Below are 19,364 nucleotides of genomic sequence, written 5' to 3' on the forward strand. Positions count from 1 at the left end.
ACTGGGAGTAGAGGGGAATAATTGAAGAGGAGAGGAATGCTGCATAATGAAATGCAGGTCTTGTAAAGGGATGCAGGTCTTATGATAGTATGAAGTTGTTATAGTGGGATAAAGATCTTGAAAAGGGAAGCAAGTACTACATTAGTTGTTCTCATCTGTTTGCTCTCCAGTAATAGCGTGACATTTGGTTGATGGTTGTGGGAGGTGATGGAGATAGGAAGGGATGCAAGATGATGGCCAAGAAAGAGGATGGGCTGGTTGGACACAGGGAGATACTGGGTTATTCCAGTTCTGAAGATTCACAGAACATGGGCACCCTTCCTCTGGTTTTGCATGCAGCTTTGCTAGAGGGCAGACTGTGTTTTGTGCTCATTTAACACACTGGAAACAACAAAGCCACCAGGAAACATGTCCTAAGGAAAACAAAAAGAAGAATAGGAAGAATAGGAAAAATAGGAGGAAGAAGGAAGAGGAAGAAGTAGAAGAAATAGGAGAGCAGGTAGAAGAGGAAGAAGAAGAGGAAGACAAGAAAGGAAAGGAAGAGAAAGCGGAAGAGGAAGCAGAAAAGGAAGATGAGAAAGGAGAGGAAAACGAGAAAGAAGGGAGAGGGAGAGGAAGGGGGAGAAGGGGAAGGGAAAGGAGAAGGAGAAGGAGAAGGAGAAGGAGAAGGAGAAGGAGAAGGAGAAGGAGAAGGAGAAGGAGAAGGAGAAGGAGAAGGAGAAGGAGAAGGAGAAGGAGAAGGAGAAGGAGAAGGAGAAGGAGAAGGAGAAGGAGAAGGAGAAGGAGAAGGAGAAGGCATGGAGGAGTTGCAGTGACCCTGAGCTGTCTCCGTTCAGCTCTGTTCAGCTGTCTCTGCTGCTACTTGAACTGTAACAGTGCATTCTTGGCTGTTTCTCATTCTCTCCGGGTGAAATGGAAACCAAAAGCACTTGAGAAAATCTCTGCCCTCAGAAGCACTCAGGGCTTTGGCTGCCTGCCTGATGCCTGACACCCAGAGCAGCTTCATACAGCCGGTCCAGCGGATGGGGGTGTGGTTAAAGAGAAACTGCTGCTTTCCTGTTTCAGCTCAGCGGGAGGCCAAGTAGATACAAATGACTGTTTAACATCAGCTTTGAACTGCACTGCAGCACAGAAATGGACCTCAGAATTGGACCAGAAGTGTGTGAAGAGCACTGTGCTAAATATGATTAAGGTATACCAACGTTTGCACCTATAAGGGTAGGGAAGTATGTAATCTAAGTTGTTTTTGAGTTCACTTATGGATATTCCATAGCGATCTGGGAGACTGTTGCACATTCAGTGCTGTTTTCAGTTCTGCATCCTATTGAAATGGTGCCTCCAGTTTTCCCTGTCAGGGACAGAATGTGCTGATTTTCATCTTTTATAACCTATTTCTGCCTAGAAAAGGTAATACTGTTTCATAATGCTGCTATGGATAGATTTGGCTTGTATCCTTTATAATCAGTGTAGGCACGGATCCATCACAAACACAGATTCCATATGTATCATGTGTCAATCATAAGCTCAAATTGTCTCAGATAGTAAATCTATGCCTAAAAAGCCTCACATACAATATGCAGTTGTAAGTTTAGTAAAAGTGAAATTATCCCATTATCCTAAATTTGGTTCTGTTGTTTCATAATAGTAATTTTCATAGTTTTCTGATGTGAAAGTAGCAATGTATACTGCTCTAGCTCTGATGGGTCCTTGGTAAGCAGGCACATTAATTACCCAGCAGCCAATCTGTATTTTCTCCCCTGGGATGACATGGAGCTTAGACATCCAAATAGGGTCTCCAACCCTTTAAGACAGACTTCATTCCCATGGAAGTAGATGGATTTAGGTCTAAAATAGGCTTTGGGGTGTTCCAGTGCTTGCAGCGTATTTCTGCAGCACAAGGGTCTTGTGCTTTGGCCAATGCAACTATAAATTAAAGCCCTATTCACTTTTGCCATTGTTGCCAAAGGCAAGTCACAAAAGTAACAGCAGCTCATTTAACACACCAAACTCCCAGGAATTCAACCTCCTGTGCTGGTCCCTGGCATTTTGAGTCTGGAATTAGACCCAGATTGCTGGAGCAGTGGGGGAAGTAAATGAGACAACCCAACCCTCCATTGACTGGAGATGACTTGAGGAGCTCAGTCCAGAAGGGGATCCTCTAAGTCTCACATCATATCCCATAGGATGTGCTGGTGGATGGCATATCCCAGGGCATATCAGGAGAAGAAAAGAGCCTGGTGTGGGTTGGTTAGAGGAGACAAAGCTAGAAACATCTACCAGAATAAGATGGCTTGGTATGGAGGTGGGGTCTGAAAGCAGAGAAAGGAGAGAGAAACAGCAAGTAAGTAAATCAAAGTTAGATCTTTCCTAGGAGATAAGAGAGCGGCAAAGAGGAATCCTTACCTGGTGTGCCCAGATTATGTAGATGAAGAGAAGAAACCTGTTGTCTCCTGGGGCCCCAGGGCTACGACTGCAGTTTCCTACTCCACCTTGAATGCATGGAGGGCAGTGAGGCAGGGTGAAGCTGTTGCCCAAGCTGAGAGTTGCACCCTGCATTGCTTCTGGTGGGGACAGAGTTAATTTCCTTCTGAGCAGCTGGTGTCAGGCTGGAGTTTGGATTTATGATGAAAACAATGAATGCACGCAGATGCTGTTGTTGTGGAGCAGTGCTTGCACAGAGCCAGGACTCTTCAGCTTGTCATTGCAGCACAGATGACCCCAAAAAACCCAATGGCCTTTTGCACCTTTGATGCTTGTTTTCTGCTCCTGCTGCTGGAGGGCAATTCAATGCATTTATTGTTAATTTTGTGTTACCCTTTTTTAATGTCAGACAACATTCCTATAGCACCCCATAGCCCTTTATAGCACCTACAGCCACCCCAATGGGCCCTATAGCACCCTACAGCGAGCCCATAGCCCTTTATAGTACCCCACAGCCACCCCAATGGGCCTTATAGCACCCAGTAGCTCCCCCTACAGCCCTTATAGCCCCTTATAGCACCCTACAGCCACCCCAATGGGCCCTATAGCACCCTACAGCCATCCCAATGGGCCCTATAGCACCCAATAGCTCCCCTTACAGCCCTTATAGCCCCTTATAGCACCCTACAGCCCCCCCAGTGGGCCCTATAGCACCCAATAGCTCCCCCTACAGCCCTTATAGCCCTTTATAGCACCTACAGTCACCCCAATGGGCCCTATAGCACCCTACAGCCACCCCAATGGGCCCTATAGCACCCTACAGCCACCCCAATGGGCCCTGTAGCACCTAACGGCCCCTATAGTATCCTACAGCCACCCCAATGGGCCCTATAGCACCCTACAGCCATCCCAATGGGCCCTATAGCACCCAATGGCTCCCCCTACAGCCCTTATAGCCCCTTATAGCACCCTACAGCCACCCCAATAGGCCCCTAGCACCCTACAGCCATACCAATGGGCCCTATAGCACCCAATAGCTCCCCCTACAGCCCTTATAGCCCCTTATAGCACCCTACAGCCAACCCAATGGGCCCTATAGCCACCCCATAGCCCCTTATAGCATCCTACAGCCACTCCAATGGGCCCCTATCACCCTACAGCCATCCCAATGGACCCTATAGCACCCAGTAGCTCCCCCTACAGCCCTTATAGCCCCTTATAGCACCCTACAGCCCCCCCAGTGGGCCCTATAGCACCCAATAGCTCCCCCTACAGCCCTTATAGCCCTTTATAGCACCTACAGTCACCCCAATGGGCCCTATAGCACCCTACAGCCATCCCAGTGGGCCCTATAGCACCCAATAACCGCCCTTACAGCCCCTTATAGCACCCCACAGCCACCCTAGTACCCCACAGGCACCCCAATGGGCCCTATAGCACCCTACAGCCATCCCAATGGGCCCTATAGCAACCAATAGCTCCCTCTACAACCCTTGTAGCCCCTTATAGCACCCTATAGCCACCCCAATGGGCCCTATAGCACCCTACAGCCATCTCAATGGGCCCTATAGCACCCTATAGCTCCCCCTACAGCCCTTATAGCCCCTTATAGCACCCTACAGCCACCCCAATGGTCCCCTAGCACCCTACAGTCATACCAATGGGCCCTATAGCACCCAATAGCTCCCCCTACAGCCCTTATAGCCCCTTATAGCACCCTACAGCCACGCCAATGGGCCCTATAGCCACCCCATAGCCCCTTATAGCATCCTACAGCCACTCCAATGGGCCCCTAGGACCCTTCAGCCATCCCAATGGACCCTATAGCACCCAGTAGCTCCCCCTACAGCCCTTATAGCCCCTTATAGCACCCTACAGCCATCCCAATGGGCCCTATAGCACCCAATATCCCCCCCCCCAGCCCTTATAAACCCTATAGCACCTTCCAACCTTCCTGCAACAGCAGGAAGAGGTGGGTGAAAAATGAAACTAAAGAACAGTGCTGCAGTTTGGTGCCAAAACTTTAAAAAATTCATAGTAGAATTAAATTAAATTAAATCAACAGATAAATAATTATGAAAATCCAAGCAAAATTAAGTCTAAGTGTACCCACAGCTGCTCTGCATACAGGGGAACATCTCAGCCCTTCCACGAGCCCATTGCACACCTCAGTGCTTGCAGCAGGAAGCCCCAGGGAGGTTTCTGTTGTGTGCAGAATGGGGTGGAGATGAGCCAAATATTTTTTTGCAGAACAAAACAAGACAAAAAAGAAGTGGAAAGAAATTCCATTCTTACACCAATCACTGCTGGAATAACAACTAAACCACCCTCCCTGGAAGCGCAAGGGGCCTCATTTCTCTTTCTCTGTCAGATGAACTTCCTTCCCAGTGCATAACACAACCCAGTGCTGGAGCCAAAATATATCAGGATAGCAAGGGAGAATGGTTGATAACAGCACAGCTATTGCATTTGCTGGGGGAGAAGCTCCTGAAGCTTTGAGGAATAGATGAATCCAAAACAAATGAGGGGGTTGAAAAGCAGAAAATCAATGCAAGACTCACGCAGTTGTGCAGGTTGAGCTGTTGTTTGCTTGTTTCAAGATGCTCTGTTTTATGTTAAAGGCCATCAACAGGTCGGTTGTGCATTAGCACACAGCAGGGCAGGATGGCCATTCTGTGTAATTGGGATCCTGTGCAAGTTCAGATCCCTCCTGTCTGCAAGCTGTGATTCTGCTGCATGGTTTGGCTGAGTTAGGAATAATAAAAAAAGGTTTGGGGGCAAAAGCATGGGAAATGATTGACAGGAAGCGGGGTGACATATTAAGGACCATACACTGCTCTATATGCCTTTTCTGGGCAGGACTTTGGTCCTACAACAGAGCTGGACCCTTTTCTCTTCCACAAAGGCCCCCAAACCCTTGGCCAGGGGTTGTGGGGCTGGTTCAATTCCACTATTCCTCAAGCTCTGAGCTACAGAGGGGCAGCTGGACACTCTGGCTGATGGTGCCATCTTATGGCTACAGCTTCTTTCAACAACCCAGTGCCAAAACGTATCAAATCACGGGATAACCCTGATGAGATTTCTAAGCTTCTCAGGGAAGCACTTTGTACAACTGAGTGTGCAAATCTCACCCAAGAGATGTTCCTGTGTGGGAGGAGAGGTTCAGCTCCTCAACTGGACCCAGCATCATCATCATGACTGGTCTGCAATGGGACCTTCCCCAAAGCTCCTTCTCTTCTAAGCTGCCTTTATAGTATTTTCTTGCTTTTGGATGGAGCTTTAGTGACTCTAGACAAACATGCCTTATTTCGTTAACATTTATTTATCAAACACGTTTTGGACAGAAAGGTGAAAAGCTGTCGGTCGGGGTGAGAACTCCATAAATCTGGCTGTGATTATTTTTGTATGATGCTCTTCTTAAAGATTTTTGATGAAAATTGTGCTGATGACACACTGGTGTTTCTGTTGTTGCTCATGGTTTCATCCTCCATCCCTTCACCTACCAAGCAAGTCACCTTGTCATTGAATCAAATCAAACTACTAAGGCAGAACTTTCCCCTCCATAAACCCAAGATGATTCCTCCTGATGAACATCAGATTGACCATGAGCCAGTGTGATCCTGTGGGGCATTATAAAGAGCAAAGTCAGCAGGTAGAGGGAGGGGATCCTTTCTCTCTACTCTGCTCAGGGGCAGGGGGAACACCTGGAGTATTTACTCCAGTTCTGGGCTCCCCATTTCAAGGAAGAGAAGGAACCGGGCTCAAAGCTGATGAGCGGCCTGGGGCATCTCCTGTATAAGTGATGTCTAATTCAACACTTTTTCTTCACCCTTCCAAAGCTTAGGAGCCCATTTCATCCCACAGATATCACAATGAAACTCTGAATTCAGAGTTCTGAGTTGCCCTGCATTGCAAACGCACCGTTGCATTGCAAACATATTGTTGCAGTGCACATAAACAGAGTTGCTAAGCAATAAATCACGGAGCACTGACTTCACTTGGGATGCTTTCACTTTCACCTCCATGCATAAACCTATAGTTTAAGGTAGAAGAAATAACATTAGGATAAACAGTATCAGGGTTAACGCAAAGGACTGAATACCTAGATTTGTATTTAGCACATATCCTGACTTCTTCCTTCACGGTCAGGATGTGGGAGAAGCACTTATCGCTCTCTGAGATAAGATTCTCTTCAATTCTCTTGAATTGAGGGGATTTTTTATCCTTCTAGAGCCAAAGCTGGGGATGGAGCAGGAGAACACAGCTCTGCTTTGCTCCACCCAAAGATTTACTTGCTCAAGAGCTGCCCTTTGTGAGACCTGAAAAACCCTACAGGATGTGGGGAGGAGCGCTGCTCTGAGCTCCCATAGGGGGAGTTGAACTCACCCACACCATTTTTTTTTTGCTGTTTCTGCACCACTTTTGCAGCTCCGCAGCATCGCTCCCAGGACTGAGTGGGGAAGATGCCACCAAAGGGGAAGAAGGAAAAGGAGAAGCCTTGCAATGATAACTATCACCCTGAGAAACAAGGGGAGGGTGTGGAGAACCTGATGAGGACCATTGACGTGTGTCGCAGCGTGGGCCTGGAGATCATCAACAGGACCAACACGGTGACACTGAGGGATTTCAGGTGGGTACCCATCTCTCCCCTCTGCTTTCTGCCACTCTGCCTATGGGGGACAACCCTGAAATGCCTTTGGTATTAGAAGAATGGAGAGAAGCTCAGTGCCAGAGCAATTTCCTGCACCTTCCTCCATCTCATGATGGACCTTCCTCTGTTTGCACACGCATCAAGAAATCCCTTCCTTATCCCCATCCTTACCCAATTCCTTCACTGTCTTTATTCTTTCCTTATTCTTTTGGAGGCCTTGCTCAGATTCCCTGCTGTCATCAGGGTGAGCTCATGTCCCTTCCAGGATGGGGGAGCCAGTCGTGAGCTCACATTCAAACCCTGAGAGCGTTACAGCTCCTTTCCCTTTTGCTTTTTCCCTCCCATCAGATACTGATACCACTGCTGAGAATATCTTTAGCCATCTCCTCATCAGTGGTCCCAGCTCTCCCAATGGGACAGCTTTTCCTATCCACCATCTCAGTGGACCTCTGTAGAACTCCCAATAGATCAGGTTGCCCAGGAGACCCCATAGATCCCCATAGAGACCCCATAGACCCCATAGACCCCATAGAGACCCCATAGACCCCATAGATCCCCATAGAGACCCCATAACCCCATAGAGACCCCATAGAGACTCCATAACCCTATATAACCCAATAGACCCCATAACCCCATAGAGACCCCATAGAACCCATAGATCCCCAAAGAGACCCCAGAGACCCCATAGATCCCCATAGAGACCCCATAACCCCATAGAGACCCCATAGAGACTCCATAACCCCATATAACCCAATAGACCCCATAACCCCATAGAGACCCCATAGAACCCATAGATCCCCAAAGAGACCCCATAGACCCCATATAACCCTTTAAGGACCCCATAGAGCCCCATAGGGACCCCATATCACCCCATAGATCCCCATAGAGACCTCATAGATCCCCATAGAGACCCCACAGACCCCATAGATCCCCATAGACCCCATAGATCCCCATAGAGACCTCATAGACCCCCATAGAGACCCCATAGAGACCCCATAGACCCCATAGATCACCATAGAGACCCCATAGGTCCCCATAGAGACCCACTCAGCACCTCAGCAAATGGGTTCCCCTTGTACCTCTATAGAATCATAGAATTACCCAGGTTGGAAAAGACCTTGAAGATCATAAAGTCCAAAAACAGCATAACCAGTACCCTATACCATAGACCCCCGTGGACCCCTATGAATCCCTATGGACCCCCATGGACCCCTATGAATCCCCATAAACCCCCATGGACCCCTAAGAAAGCTGCCAGCTGCTTCCGAATGGCACCTTATGGGGACAAAGTGGGATGGTCAGGGGGGTCCTGAACCACCAAGACCCCCATAGACCCCCATGGATCCCTATGGACCCCCATAGACCCCCATGGACCCCTGTGGAACCCCATGGACCCCTATGGACCCCCATGGAACCCTGTGGACCCCCATAGACCCCCATGGACACCCATGGACTCCCATGGACCCCTATCGATCCTATGAACCCCCACAGACCCCCATGGACCCCTATGGACTCCCATAGACCCCCATGGACCTTCGTGAATCCCTATGGACCCCCATAGACCCCCATGGATCCCCATGTACCCCTATGAATCCCTATGGACCCCCATGGACCCCTATGAATCCCTGTGGATTCCCATAGACCCCCATACACCCCTATGGATCCCCATAGACCACCATAGACCCCCATGGATCTCTAAGAAAGCTACCAGCTGCTTCCAAATGGCACTTTATGGGGGCAAAGGGGGACGATTAGGGGTGTCCTGGACCACCAGGACCCCCATAGACCAGCATGGATCCCTATGGACCCCCATGGACCCCTATAGACACCCATAGACCCCCATGGACACCCATGGACCCCTAAGAAAGTTGCCAGCTGCTTCTGAATGGCAGCTTATGGGGACAAAGGGGGACAGTCAGGGGGGTCCTGAACCACCAGGACCCCCATAGACCCCATGGATCCCCATGCAACCCCATGGACCATTATGAATCCCTATGGAACCCTATGGACCCCCACAGACCCCCATAAACCCCTATGGACCCCCATAGACCCCCATGGTTCCCTATGGACCCCCGTGGACCCCTATGAATCCCTATGGACCCCCATAGACCCCCATGAACCCCTATGGACTCCCATAGAACCCCAAGGACCCCTATGGACCCCCGTAGAATCACAGAATCATAGAGTTACCCAGGTTGGAAAAGACCTTGAAGATCATCAAGTCCAACTGCATCCTAACCAGTACCCTAACTCTAAAAACTCACCAGCCCCACAGCTGCCCTATAGACAGGGGAAATTGAGAGGTCCCCACATCTCACCTCCCAAATCTGAACAGCTGCCAGCCAATGGTCGGGGGTCACTGCATTGTCCCAGCGGTAATAGGGACATATCATAAATCATATCCCTGAGTAAATTCTCCATCCGCTGGGCTTCATCTGCCCTTTCTCACCAACCCTCCTCTTAACAGGAGTTATTGCTTCAGTGGCAAGATACTGACCACTTTGCCCTTTGAAATTGGCCCAGACTCCAAAGGAACATGCCTCTTTGCAAAGACTCCCTACAGCCTGCGGGGGAGCGTTGGGATCGTGATCTGCAAGACTGATGCCTTCTTTTTAGCCATCACGTTCTCCAATCCATTCGACTACATCCTTTACAAAATCGAGTTTGCTTTGGAGATCTTCACAGAGGAGAACCACCTGGGAAACCTCAGCGATATCTTCTCCAAAATGATGAAGAGCAAATCGTACTGTGGCTCCTCACTTTTCCAGAGAGCTGTGCTAGGCTATGAGCAAGAAACCCTGGAGGTCTCCAAGGAGAACATTCGTGTCCAAGCCAAGATGTCCAACTGCCAGAAAGCCGTCCTGAAAGTCCAGGTTGAAGAGATGAGTCCACCACCCTACCACAAAGACATGTGAGGGAAGATGGGCACCACTGCTGCCAAAAGGATCCTATTGGAGTTATTCAGCAAGGCTTCTCCAGTGATGTTGGAAGGTGGTGGATGGTGATGATGGATCCCATAGGAGATGGAACCACCACCTCCCTGGCTTTGCTACAGAGCTAACAGTATCCTTCAGCTTGCAAACCAGCTCATGATTGCATATGATTAAGAATAAACACATTCTGACCCACACAAGTTGCATATATTCATTCAGAAAGGCTCAGTGCATGGAGAAAGGCTCTGACAGCAGAATTGCATCATGGCAAGATACAGTGACACCACACTGCCACTGCGTCCTTCCCTGTTCTGGTCTCCTGGCTCTGTTTGGGATGTCTTAGGTCAGCACAAATGCTGGTGGAGAGCAGCTCCAGTGGGAGGTGGGAGTTAAAATTGATGGTGTTAGTATAAGGGCTAGAGGTTAGGACAAGGGTTCATGTTAGAGTTAGGGGTAGAGGTTTAGGGGTAGGACTAGTGCTAGGGATGGGAGTAGGGCTGGGAGGGCCAACAAAGATGATGAGGGGTCTGGAACAGGCTGGAAGACCTGGGAAGCATGGAGAAGTGAAGGCTTGAAAGGAGACCTTGACAGTACTTATAAATAAGTAAAGGGCAGGAGTCAAGCGAATGGGGCCAGGCTCTTTTCTGCCCCGATGGCAGAACTAGGGGCAATGAGTAAAAACTGGGACACAGAAAGTTTCATAAGAACATAAGGAAAAATATTATTTACTGTCAGAGTAATAGAAGAGTGGAGCAACCAGAGAGGTTGTGGAGTCTCCTTCTCTGGAGATAAACTAAACCTGCTTGGATGTTTTCTCGTGCAAACTAATCAAGGGAACCCGCTTTAGTAGAGATTTGGACTAGATGATCTCCAGTGGTCCCTTTCAACCCCTTCAGCTCTGATTCTCTTTCATTGTCAACATCATCATCAACATCAGCATTATCGTGTCATCTTCAGCTCCTGGGTCCTACCAGTGACCTGGGCAAGGGTGTAAGTGAGCAGGATATCAGAGATGGGACTCCAGCCCCTCAGAGTTGACACCATGGTGACTAAGGCACAGAAGAAGGCATGAGAGTTGCTTGAGGAGTGATGGGGCCATCATAGAGTCCAGGAGGTTGGTGAGGGTCTCAATGATCTTCAACTTGTGGGGGAGATTTGGGGTTGTGGGTTGCATCACTCAACTCAGAATAGTTGGGGTTTGAGATGAGAGGATGGGAGGCAGAGTGGGATCAGTGTTGGGGCTTGGTAACTGATGGGGTTGTGCCCCCCTAAAAAGAAATCTACTGGGCTGAGGCTTCCTCAATGCACATGAAGATGGAAGCCACCATCAGGTAGGAGACTCCCATCGGGGCCCAGTGTCCCCTCAGCACTGGTTCTTGGTGGGGGCATGCCCCTGGATGGGGAGGAAAAGGGGGTATGGTAGATGTAGCTCAGTGCCTCAGAGCTAGCCGTGGCCCTATAATGGTGTTGTAAGGTTACGAAGTTATAATGACATCATAGATTCAGAAAACCATAAAATTATAAAGTCATAGAGCCAATAAATAATAGTCTCAGAGAGTCATGGAATTACAGGCCACCTCGAGGCCTCTCCTCCATCTCCTCTTCTCTGGGACAAGCAAACCCAAGTGCCCTCAGAATCTCCTCACACACTTTACCCCCCAGACCCTTCCCCAACTCCATACCCCTCCTTTGGATGTTCTTGAATAGTTTTATGTACTTTTGATGTTGTAGGCCCCAGATTACACGCAGTGCTCAAGGTAATGCTGCACCATTGCAGAACAGAGAACATCATCAAGTTATCAGCATGGATTCACCAAGGGGAATTCATGTTTGCCCTATGACATTTTTATGATGAAATCTCCAGCCTTCTCCAATGGATGATGTGGGTGCTGTGAATATTGTCTTTCAGGAAAGCCTTTGATACTCTCCCCCATAAGACCCTAAGAGGGAAGATATTGGTGGGGACAGGATGAGCAAATAGTGATGTGGATCAAAAACTGTCCGAACAGCTGGACCTATAGGATAGTGGTGAGTGGTGCAAAGTCTACTTGGAGGCCATTAATTAACAGAGTACCTCAAGGACTTCTTAGTGGCAGTAGGACTTAAAAGGAACATTCATAGGATCATAGAATGGCTTGGGTTGGACCTCAAAAATCATCTTGTTCTAAACCCCCTACCATGGGCAGGGTTACCAGTCTCTAGATTAGCCTGGCCTTCAATGTCAATGTAAAAAGTCAGTCCTTTTCCTGCTGGTAAGCTCCTTCCAAGTACAGGAAGAACACAGTGAGGTCTCCCCAGAGCCTTTTCTAAGATAAACAGTCCCAAGTCACTTAAGCTTTCATCACAGGAGAGGTGCTCCAGCCCTCTGACCATCTTCATAGCCCCCTTCTGGACCCACTTCAACAGCTCTATATCCTTCATGTGCCCATAGAGACACCATAACCCCATATAACCCCATATCCCCCCCCCCCCATAACCCCATAGAGACCCCATAGATCCCAGAGATCCCCATAGAAACCCCATAGATCCCCATAGAGACTGGAGGTGTTCAAGCCTGGGCTAGATGGGGTCCTGGGCAACCTGATCTAGTGGGAAGAAATCAGCCTAAGTCAGGGGGCCCATAGGTCCCCATATACCCCCTTAACCCCATAGAGATCCCACAGAGACCCATAGAGACGCCATAACCCCATATAACCCCATATCCCCCCCATAACCCCATAGAGACCCAATAGACACCAGAGATCCCCATAGAAACCCCATAGATCCCCATAGAGACCCCATAGATCCCCATAGAGACCCCACAGACCACATAGATCCCCATAGAGACCCCATAGACCCCACAGATCTCCATAGAGACCCCACAGAGACCCATAGAGACCCCATAGACCCCACAGATCCCCATAGAGACCCCATAGAGACCCCATAGACACCATAAATCCCCATAGATACCCATAGAGAACCCATAACCCCATAGAGAGCCCATAGAGACACCTTAACCCCATATAACCCCATATCCACCCCATAACCCCATAGAGACCCCATAGACCCCAGAGATCCCCATAGAAACCCCATAGATCCCCATAGAGACTGGAGGTGTTCAAGCCTGGGCTAGATGGGGTCCTGGGCAACCTGATCTAGTGGGAAGAAATCAGCCTAAGTCAGGGGGCCCATAGATCCCCATATCCTCCCTTAACCCCATTAGAGACCCCACAGAGACCCATAGAGACACCATAACCCCATATAACCCCATATCCCCCCCATAACCCCATAGAGACCCCATAGACACCAGAGATCCCCATAGAAACCCCATAGATCCCCATAGAGACCCCATAGATCCCCATAGAGACCCCACAGACCACATAGATCCCCATAGAGACCCCATAGACCCCACAGATCCCCATAGAGACCCCACAGAGACCCATAGAGACCCCATAGACCTCACAGATCCCCATAGAGACCCCATAGACTCCATAGACCCCATAGATTCCCATAGAGACCCATAGAGACCCCATAGATCCCCATAGAGACTCATAGAGACCCCACAGACACCATAAATCCCCATAGATACCCATAGAGAGCCCATAACCCCATAGAGAGCCCATAGAGACACCATAACCCCATATAACCCCATATCCCCCCCATAACCCCATAGAGACCCCATAGACCCCAGAGATCCCCATAGAAACCCCATAGATCCCCATAGAGACCCAATAGACCCCATAGATCTCCATAGAGACCCCACAGACCACATAGATCCCCATAGAGACCCCATAGACTCCATAGACCCCATAGATTCCCATAGAGACCCCATAGACCCCATAGATCCCCATAGAGACCCATAGAGACCCCATAGACACCATAAATCCCCATAGATACCCATAGAGAACCCATAACCCCATAGAGAGCCCATAGAGAGCCCATAGAGACACCATAACCCTATATAACCCTATATCCCCCCATAATCCCATAGAGACCCCATAGACCCCAGAGATCCCCATAGAAACCCCATAGATCCCTATAGAGACTGGAGGTGTTCAAGCCTGGGCTGGATGGGGTCCTGGGCAACCTCATCTAGTGGGAAGAAATCAGCCTAAGTCAGGGGTTTGGAACTGAGTGGGCCATAAGGTCCCTCCCAACCCAAGCCATTCTGTGGCTCTGTTATTCCATAGCAGGCTGGAGAAGTGGGCAGACAAAAATCTCATGAATCATGAATGAAAAATCTCATTTCAAAGGAGAAATGCATAGTCCTGAAGCTGAGAAGGAACAATCCCAGCACATAAGGACATGCACCCAACTGGAATCAGATGGTAGAAGAGAATCAAGGGAGTCTTGCTGGACACCAAGTTAGTCATGAGTTATCAAAGCGCCCTTACTGCTAGAAGGCAATGATCCTATTGGCTTTATTAGGTTAAGTATCACCAGCAGGTCAAGAGAGGTGAACTTTTCCCTCTCTACAGCATTGGTGAGGCTGCAGCTTGTGTTCTGGGTCCATTTCTTGGCCCCTCAGTACAAGAGAGACCTGGCCTCATAGAGGATGGAAGAACTGGAGCATCTCTCCTATGAGAGAACCTTACCAATGTATGTAAATATCTAAGTGGATAGTGGAAAGAAGATGGAGCCAGGATGTTTTACACCAGGCCACAACAAAAGGCAATGGGCACAAACTGGAACAAAACATTCTGATTAAACATCAGGAAGTATTTCGTTACTGTGTAGGTGAGGGAGCACTAGAATAGGTTGCCCAGGGAGGCTGTGGAGCAGAGTGTTGTCATTAGTCTTGGCCATTAAGGTGGGTATTAGATGGTATTGCTGTCCTCCAGCACCTCCTAGTGGATAAACATCACAAAAGATGAGAGCCAGGGAAGAACCTCAGATGAAGTGAATGAAATGGAAAAGAAACAAGCTGTCTTTATGTAAAAGCAGAGAGCAAAATGAGGAAACTAAGGACTGACTAAGTCAGTCAGTGCTGAATGTAAGAGATGATAGAAAATGTTGACATCAATGGCTGTCTCCAAGTTACTTAAATGGGCTGGAAAATATTGATGTGCAACAGTTGTACACAGTTCCTTCGTTATATCTTCATAGTACTTAGAAAGTGCCTTGGACCTACTGCATGTTGGCCTGATCAAACCATGGTGATGCAGGACGCAGTACAGCCTGTCCCAGGCTTCGTGTAATGCCCTTGGATATATGTTATTTTATAAATCTTATATCGCCACCTCTTGCTCAGTTCAAGTGTAGCCACATTTTGAGGAAGAGACCCGTGGGCATCTATGCCAATATTGCGAGCCAATATTGCGCACCAATTTTGCTATTACATATACATGTAATATATGTATACGTGCTATTACATATACATTACATACGTTAACACATTATACAGACTAAGGGACATGGACACTTCTGTGTTAGACACCACACAGACCACATAGATCCCCATAGAGACCCCATAGATTCCCCTAGAGACCCCATAGACCCCATAGAGACACATAGAGACCCAATAGACCCCATAGAGACCCTACAAATCCCCCTAGAGACCCCATAGAGACCCTACAAATCCCCCTAGAGACCCCATAGATCCCCATAGAGACCCCATAGATCCCCCTAGAGACCCCATAGACCCTATAGAGACCCATAGAGACACATAAAGACCCAATAGACCCCATAGAGACCCCATAGACCCCATAGATCCCCATAGAGATCCCATAGACCCCATAGACCCCGTAGATCCCCATAGAGACACATAGAGACCCAATAGACCCCACAGATCCCCATAGAGACCCCATAGATCCCCCTAGAGACCCCATAGATCCCCATAGAAACCCCATAGATTCCCACGGATCCCCATAGAAACCCCATAGACCCCACAGATCCCCCTAGAGACCCCATAGAGACCCCATAGATCTCCATAGAGACTCCATAGACCCCATAGAGACCCCATAGAGACACATAGAGATCCCATAGACCCCATAGATCCCCATAGAGACCCCATAGATCCCCATAAAGACACATAGAGACCCAATAGACCCCATAGATCCCAATAGAGACTCCATAGAGACCCCACAGATCCCCATAGAAACCCCATAGACCACATAGATCCCCATAGACACCCCATAGATCCCAATAGAGACCCATAGAGACCCCATAGAGACCCATAGAGACCCCATAGAGACCCCATAGATTCCCATAGATGGATAGAGTGGAATAGAGCACAAAGAGCTGCCTATGAGTAACAGCCATGATCGTATTGAGAGCTGGCGGGTGAAAATCAGGGACCAGACCAATAAAGGACATATCTGGTGGTCGGGATCTACAGCTGCCTGATCAGGGGAGCCTGTGGTTGAGGGTTTATTGCTTCAGCTGTAGGAAGCATCATGACTGCTTGCCCTCATCCTGATGGAGGATTTCAAGCACTTCAGTGGCAATGTGGAGGTCTTTAAGCAATCCTGAAGGCTCCTGGAGCATGTTGAGAATATGGAGAAGCGTTTCTGGACCAACAGATTGGAGCTCATTAAAGAGGTTAAGATTGGAAGCCCCTCTGGCCTATAGTGACCCCATAGGCCCCATAGATTTATAGTTTGTGATCTTGACAAAGATGGTCCTTGGAAAAAGCAAAGTCAGGACCCTGGAGAGCAAACTTCAGCCTACTGAAGGGGGTTACTGTGTGAGATCCCCTGGGAAGCTGCCCTTGGAAACAAAGGAGCAGATGATGAAGGATGCCTGTCTGAGAGCACAAGAGCATTCTGTCCCCCGGTATAGGAAAACTAATAGAAAAGGCAGGAAATTGGCATGGCTGGGCAAAGACCTGCTGGTTGACGTGACTCAACCCTCAACTGAGGGATAAGGACATGTACAAATAGAGGAAATAAGGACGTGTCACCTAGGAAGAATACAGGGATGCTGTCTGGATGTGCAGAGATAAGGTCAGGAAAGCCAAGTTGTAGACGGAACTGCACTTGGTGGGGGATGTGAAAAACAAGAAGGAATTCTACAGCATTAATCAGAAGGGACAGGCCCTGATGTTATGATGTGGAATACTGATAGCAAAATTACAAAATTATAAAACCATGACACACAGGCTGCCCAGAGAAGCTGTGGATGCCCCATCCCTTGAGACTTTCAAGGTTGGATGGGGTCTATCCTGGTCTAGCGCATGGCAAACCTACCAATGGCAAGGGATTGAAACTGGGTCATATTTTAGGTCCCTTCCAACCCAAGCTGTTCTGTGATTCCATAATTGTGATATCTGTGAGGAAATGAGAACGAGAACTTCCCAGCTCTAAGGAGAGAGGAAGTGAAATATCAGCACAGCTTGGCAACCTTTGTATTCTTTGTTTGCTATACCACTTTTCTCACCCATATTGCAGCACAGCCCAGTAGATGCAATACCCAGTATCCCACAATCAGCAGCAGAGTTTGTTATTCAGAGTCCCGATGGCTTCTAAATAGACACCTGATTTTTCCCCCTTTCCGTATTATGAAGTTGTTAAAATGGAAGAGATATACTCCAGTGAAAGGAATGCAGGGGCAAAATGCATCTCAGCACCATCAGTTGGTGATGCTGAGCTCTCCTTGGATCTGGATTCAAAAAGAGCCCTTTGAATTCACCAGGAACAGTAAATAAAGGCACAGAAGGTGCGACATGACCTAATTCTCTCTGTGTAACTTGGGCTCTAAGCATCTACCAGCAATGAAAATAAGAAATCAGCAGTTTCACTACCTTTTAGTAACTTCAGTTCATAGTTTTGGCTTGTTCTCTCCTTCGGGGAAAAGAGATTTCCTGGCTTATGAGGGGAAGTTCATCAGCTGTTTTTCATGCACTTTCATATCCTGGAGCTTCAAAACATAAGACAATAATAGGAAGAAAGTCTAGAATATTGCCTTTGTGGCTTTCAGCGGTAACCATAATAACTCTGTCACTCACAGTTTCGTTTAGCAAAAATGAACATAGCAGAAGTCAGTGTGTTCGCCCTATAACTGCACTCCCCACCATGCACAACTGCTTCGTTTCCATCTCCAAGCCTGGAAGAGACTCAAAAGAGCTCAAAGCTTAGAACTTGCTGGGACATCGCGTTTCTTGGAGCGTAACACCAAGGGAAACAGTGTGAAAGGACGCTGTCTTTATCCAGTTCCCCCTGCAGTGATTAAATATATAGATAGATATAGATAAATACAATATTTTGATGGATATTTTAACAAATGATCAGGTTTTTAAAATAACCCATTCCTTGTTATCGCTGATGACAAGGAGGTGGCTCATAGCTCGGTTTAAGGGAGTTGTTTAGAAGACCGTCAGAGCAGGGCTGGTTTCAACATAATCCATTAAACAGTCCCAAAGACCTGAATCACCAGATTCTTAATATAACTCTTAATACATAATAATAAGTTAATATAACTCAATATAACTTAATATAACTTAATATAATAGGCTTTCACAGTAACCCATGAAGATTCTCAAGAAGAGCCTCCTGCTTTCAGGATGCATTACACTGTTTGACCTGCACCACTCACATCCTCTAAGGAGGAGAAACACTATAAATAAATTAGGATTAATAAAAAATAATCAAGAAAAATGGCACTAAATCACCGGCCTTGTCAGTAACCCATCTGTTATCCCATCCAATACATTCTGAGGATGCAAAGAGCAGCTTTGCAACTCTGCACCATCCCCATAGGGGCTGCCTGAATGGCAGTAAGTGTGCAGTGAAAGAGTTTCCTTTCAGTGTTTTCATACAATAAAAAATATTAAGTATGGACACCTGAAAATCTGTGATCTGGGGACTTTCTCCTACTGAGAAAGCAAGCTTGGAATCCAGTGTGTCTTCTCGTTTCCCTGGCAATGGGCAGAGAAATCAGCTAGTTCTTCCAAACATGAAGGTCTGGAAGCTGAGCAAAGCTTGTAAATAACTTTCATTCCTCAAGGCACATTTTTTTTTTCCAAAAAGCAGCTTTCCAAAAGGGATAATTGTATCCCTGCATGCCTCTCTTCATGGAGAGACAAAGAAAAGTGGATGCTTTGGCTTTGCCCAAAGGTCTGTTTTTTGACTGAGGGCATTCAGGGAGCATGACTCTTTATGTGTGATTTGGGAACACTTAAAAGTTTAAATACATGTTGCACTGTCTTGGTAATGCTGTGGGCCTTCCAGCTGCAGCTCTCCACCTGGTCTATCCCAGTTTTATTCCTTATCTTCCTTCTCCTGCTATTACAGCTCACTCTAAAAGAGGAACCCTAGAGCTGTGTTTGGGGGTCCACGAGGCTTCCCCCATCCTGGCCCCATATGGTGCAGTGTTGTTTTCACCCTTTATAACCATTCAAACTTGCAGCTGATGTCAGGTGTTGCTGCACAACTTAACTCCCC

The 19,364-nt window shown here is 47.8% G+C and overlaps 1 protein-coding gene across 2 annotated transcripts; it reads left to right on the top strand.

Annotated features, from left to right (window-relative positions):
* Positions 1-1,035: 1,035 nt before the first annotated feature.
* LOC107325888 (uncharacterized) lies at positions 1,036-10,202 on the top strand. Of its 2 annotated transcripts, XM_015887150.2 has the most exons (3): positions 1,036-1,192; positions 6,850-7,051; positions 9,540-10,202. In XM_015887150.2, exons 2-3 carry the CDS (start codon positions 6,885-6,887, stop codon positions 9,985-9,987), a joined length of 615 nt encoding a protein of 204 aa, XP_015742636.2. In that variant the 5' UTR covers positions 1,036-1,192; positions 6,850-6,884; the 3' UTR covers positions 9,988-10,202. The 2 variants fall into 2 exon arrangements, with proteins under 2 accessions (XP_015742636.2, XP_085406798.1); XM_085550672.1 differs by lacking the exon at positions 1,036-1,192 and having other exon boundaries at positions 6,621-7,051.
* Positions 10,203-19,364: the final 9,162 nt, after the last annotated feature.

This window comes from Coturnix japonica, chromosome 6 (assembly GCF_054131305.1).
Source record: "Coturnix japonica strain WE chromosome 6, WE-NBRP24, whole genome shotgun sequence".
In the NCBI taxonomy this organism is placed as follows: Eukaryota; Metazoa; Chordata; class Aves; order Galliformes; family Phasianidae; genus Coturnix; species Coturnix japonica.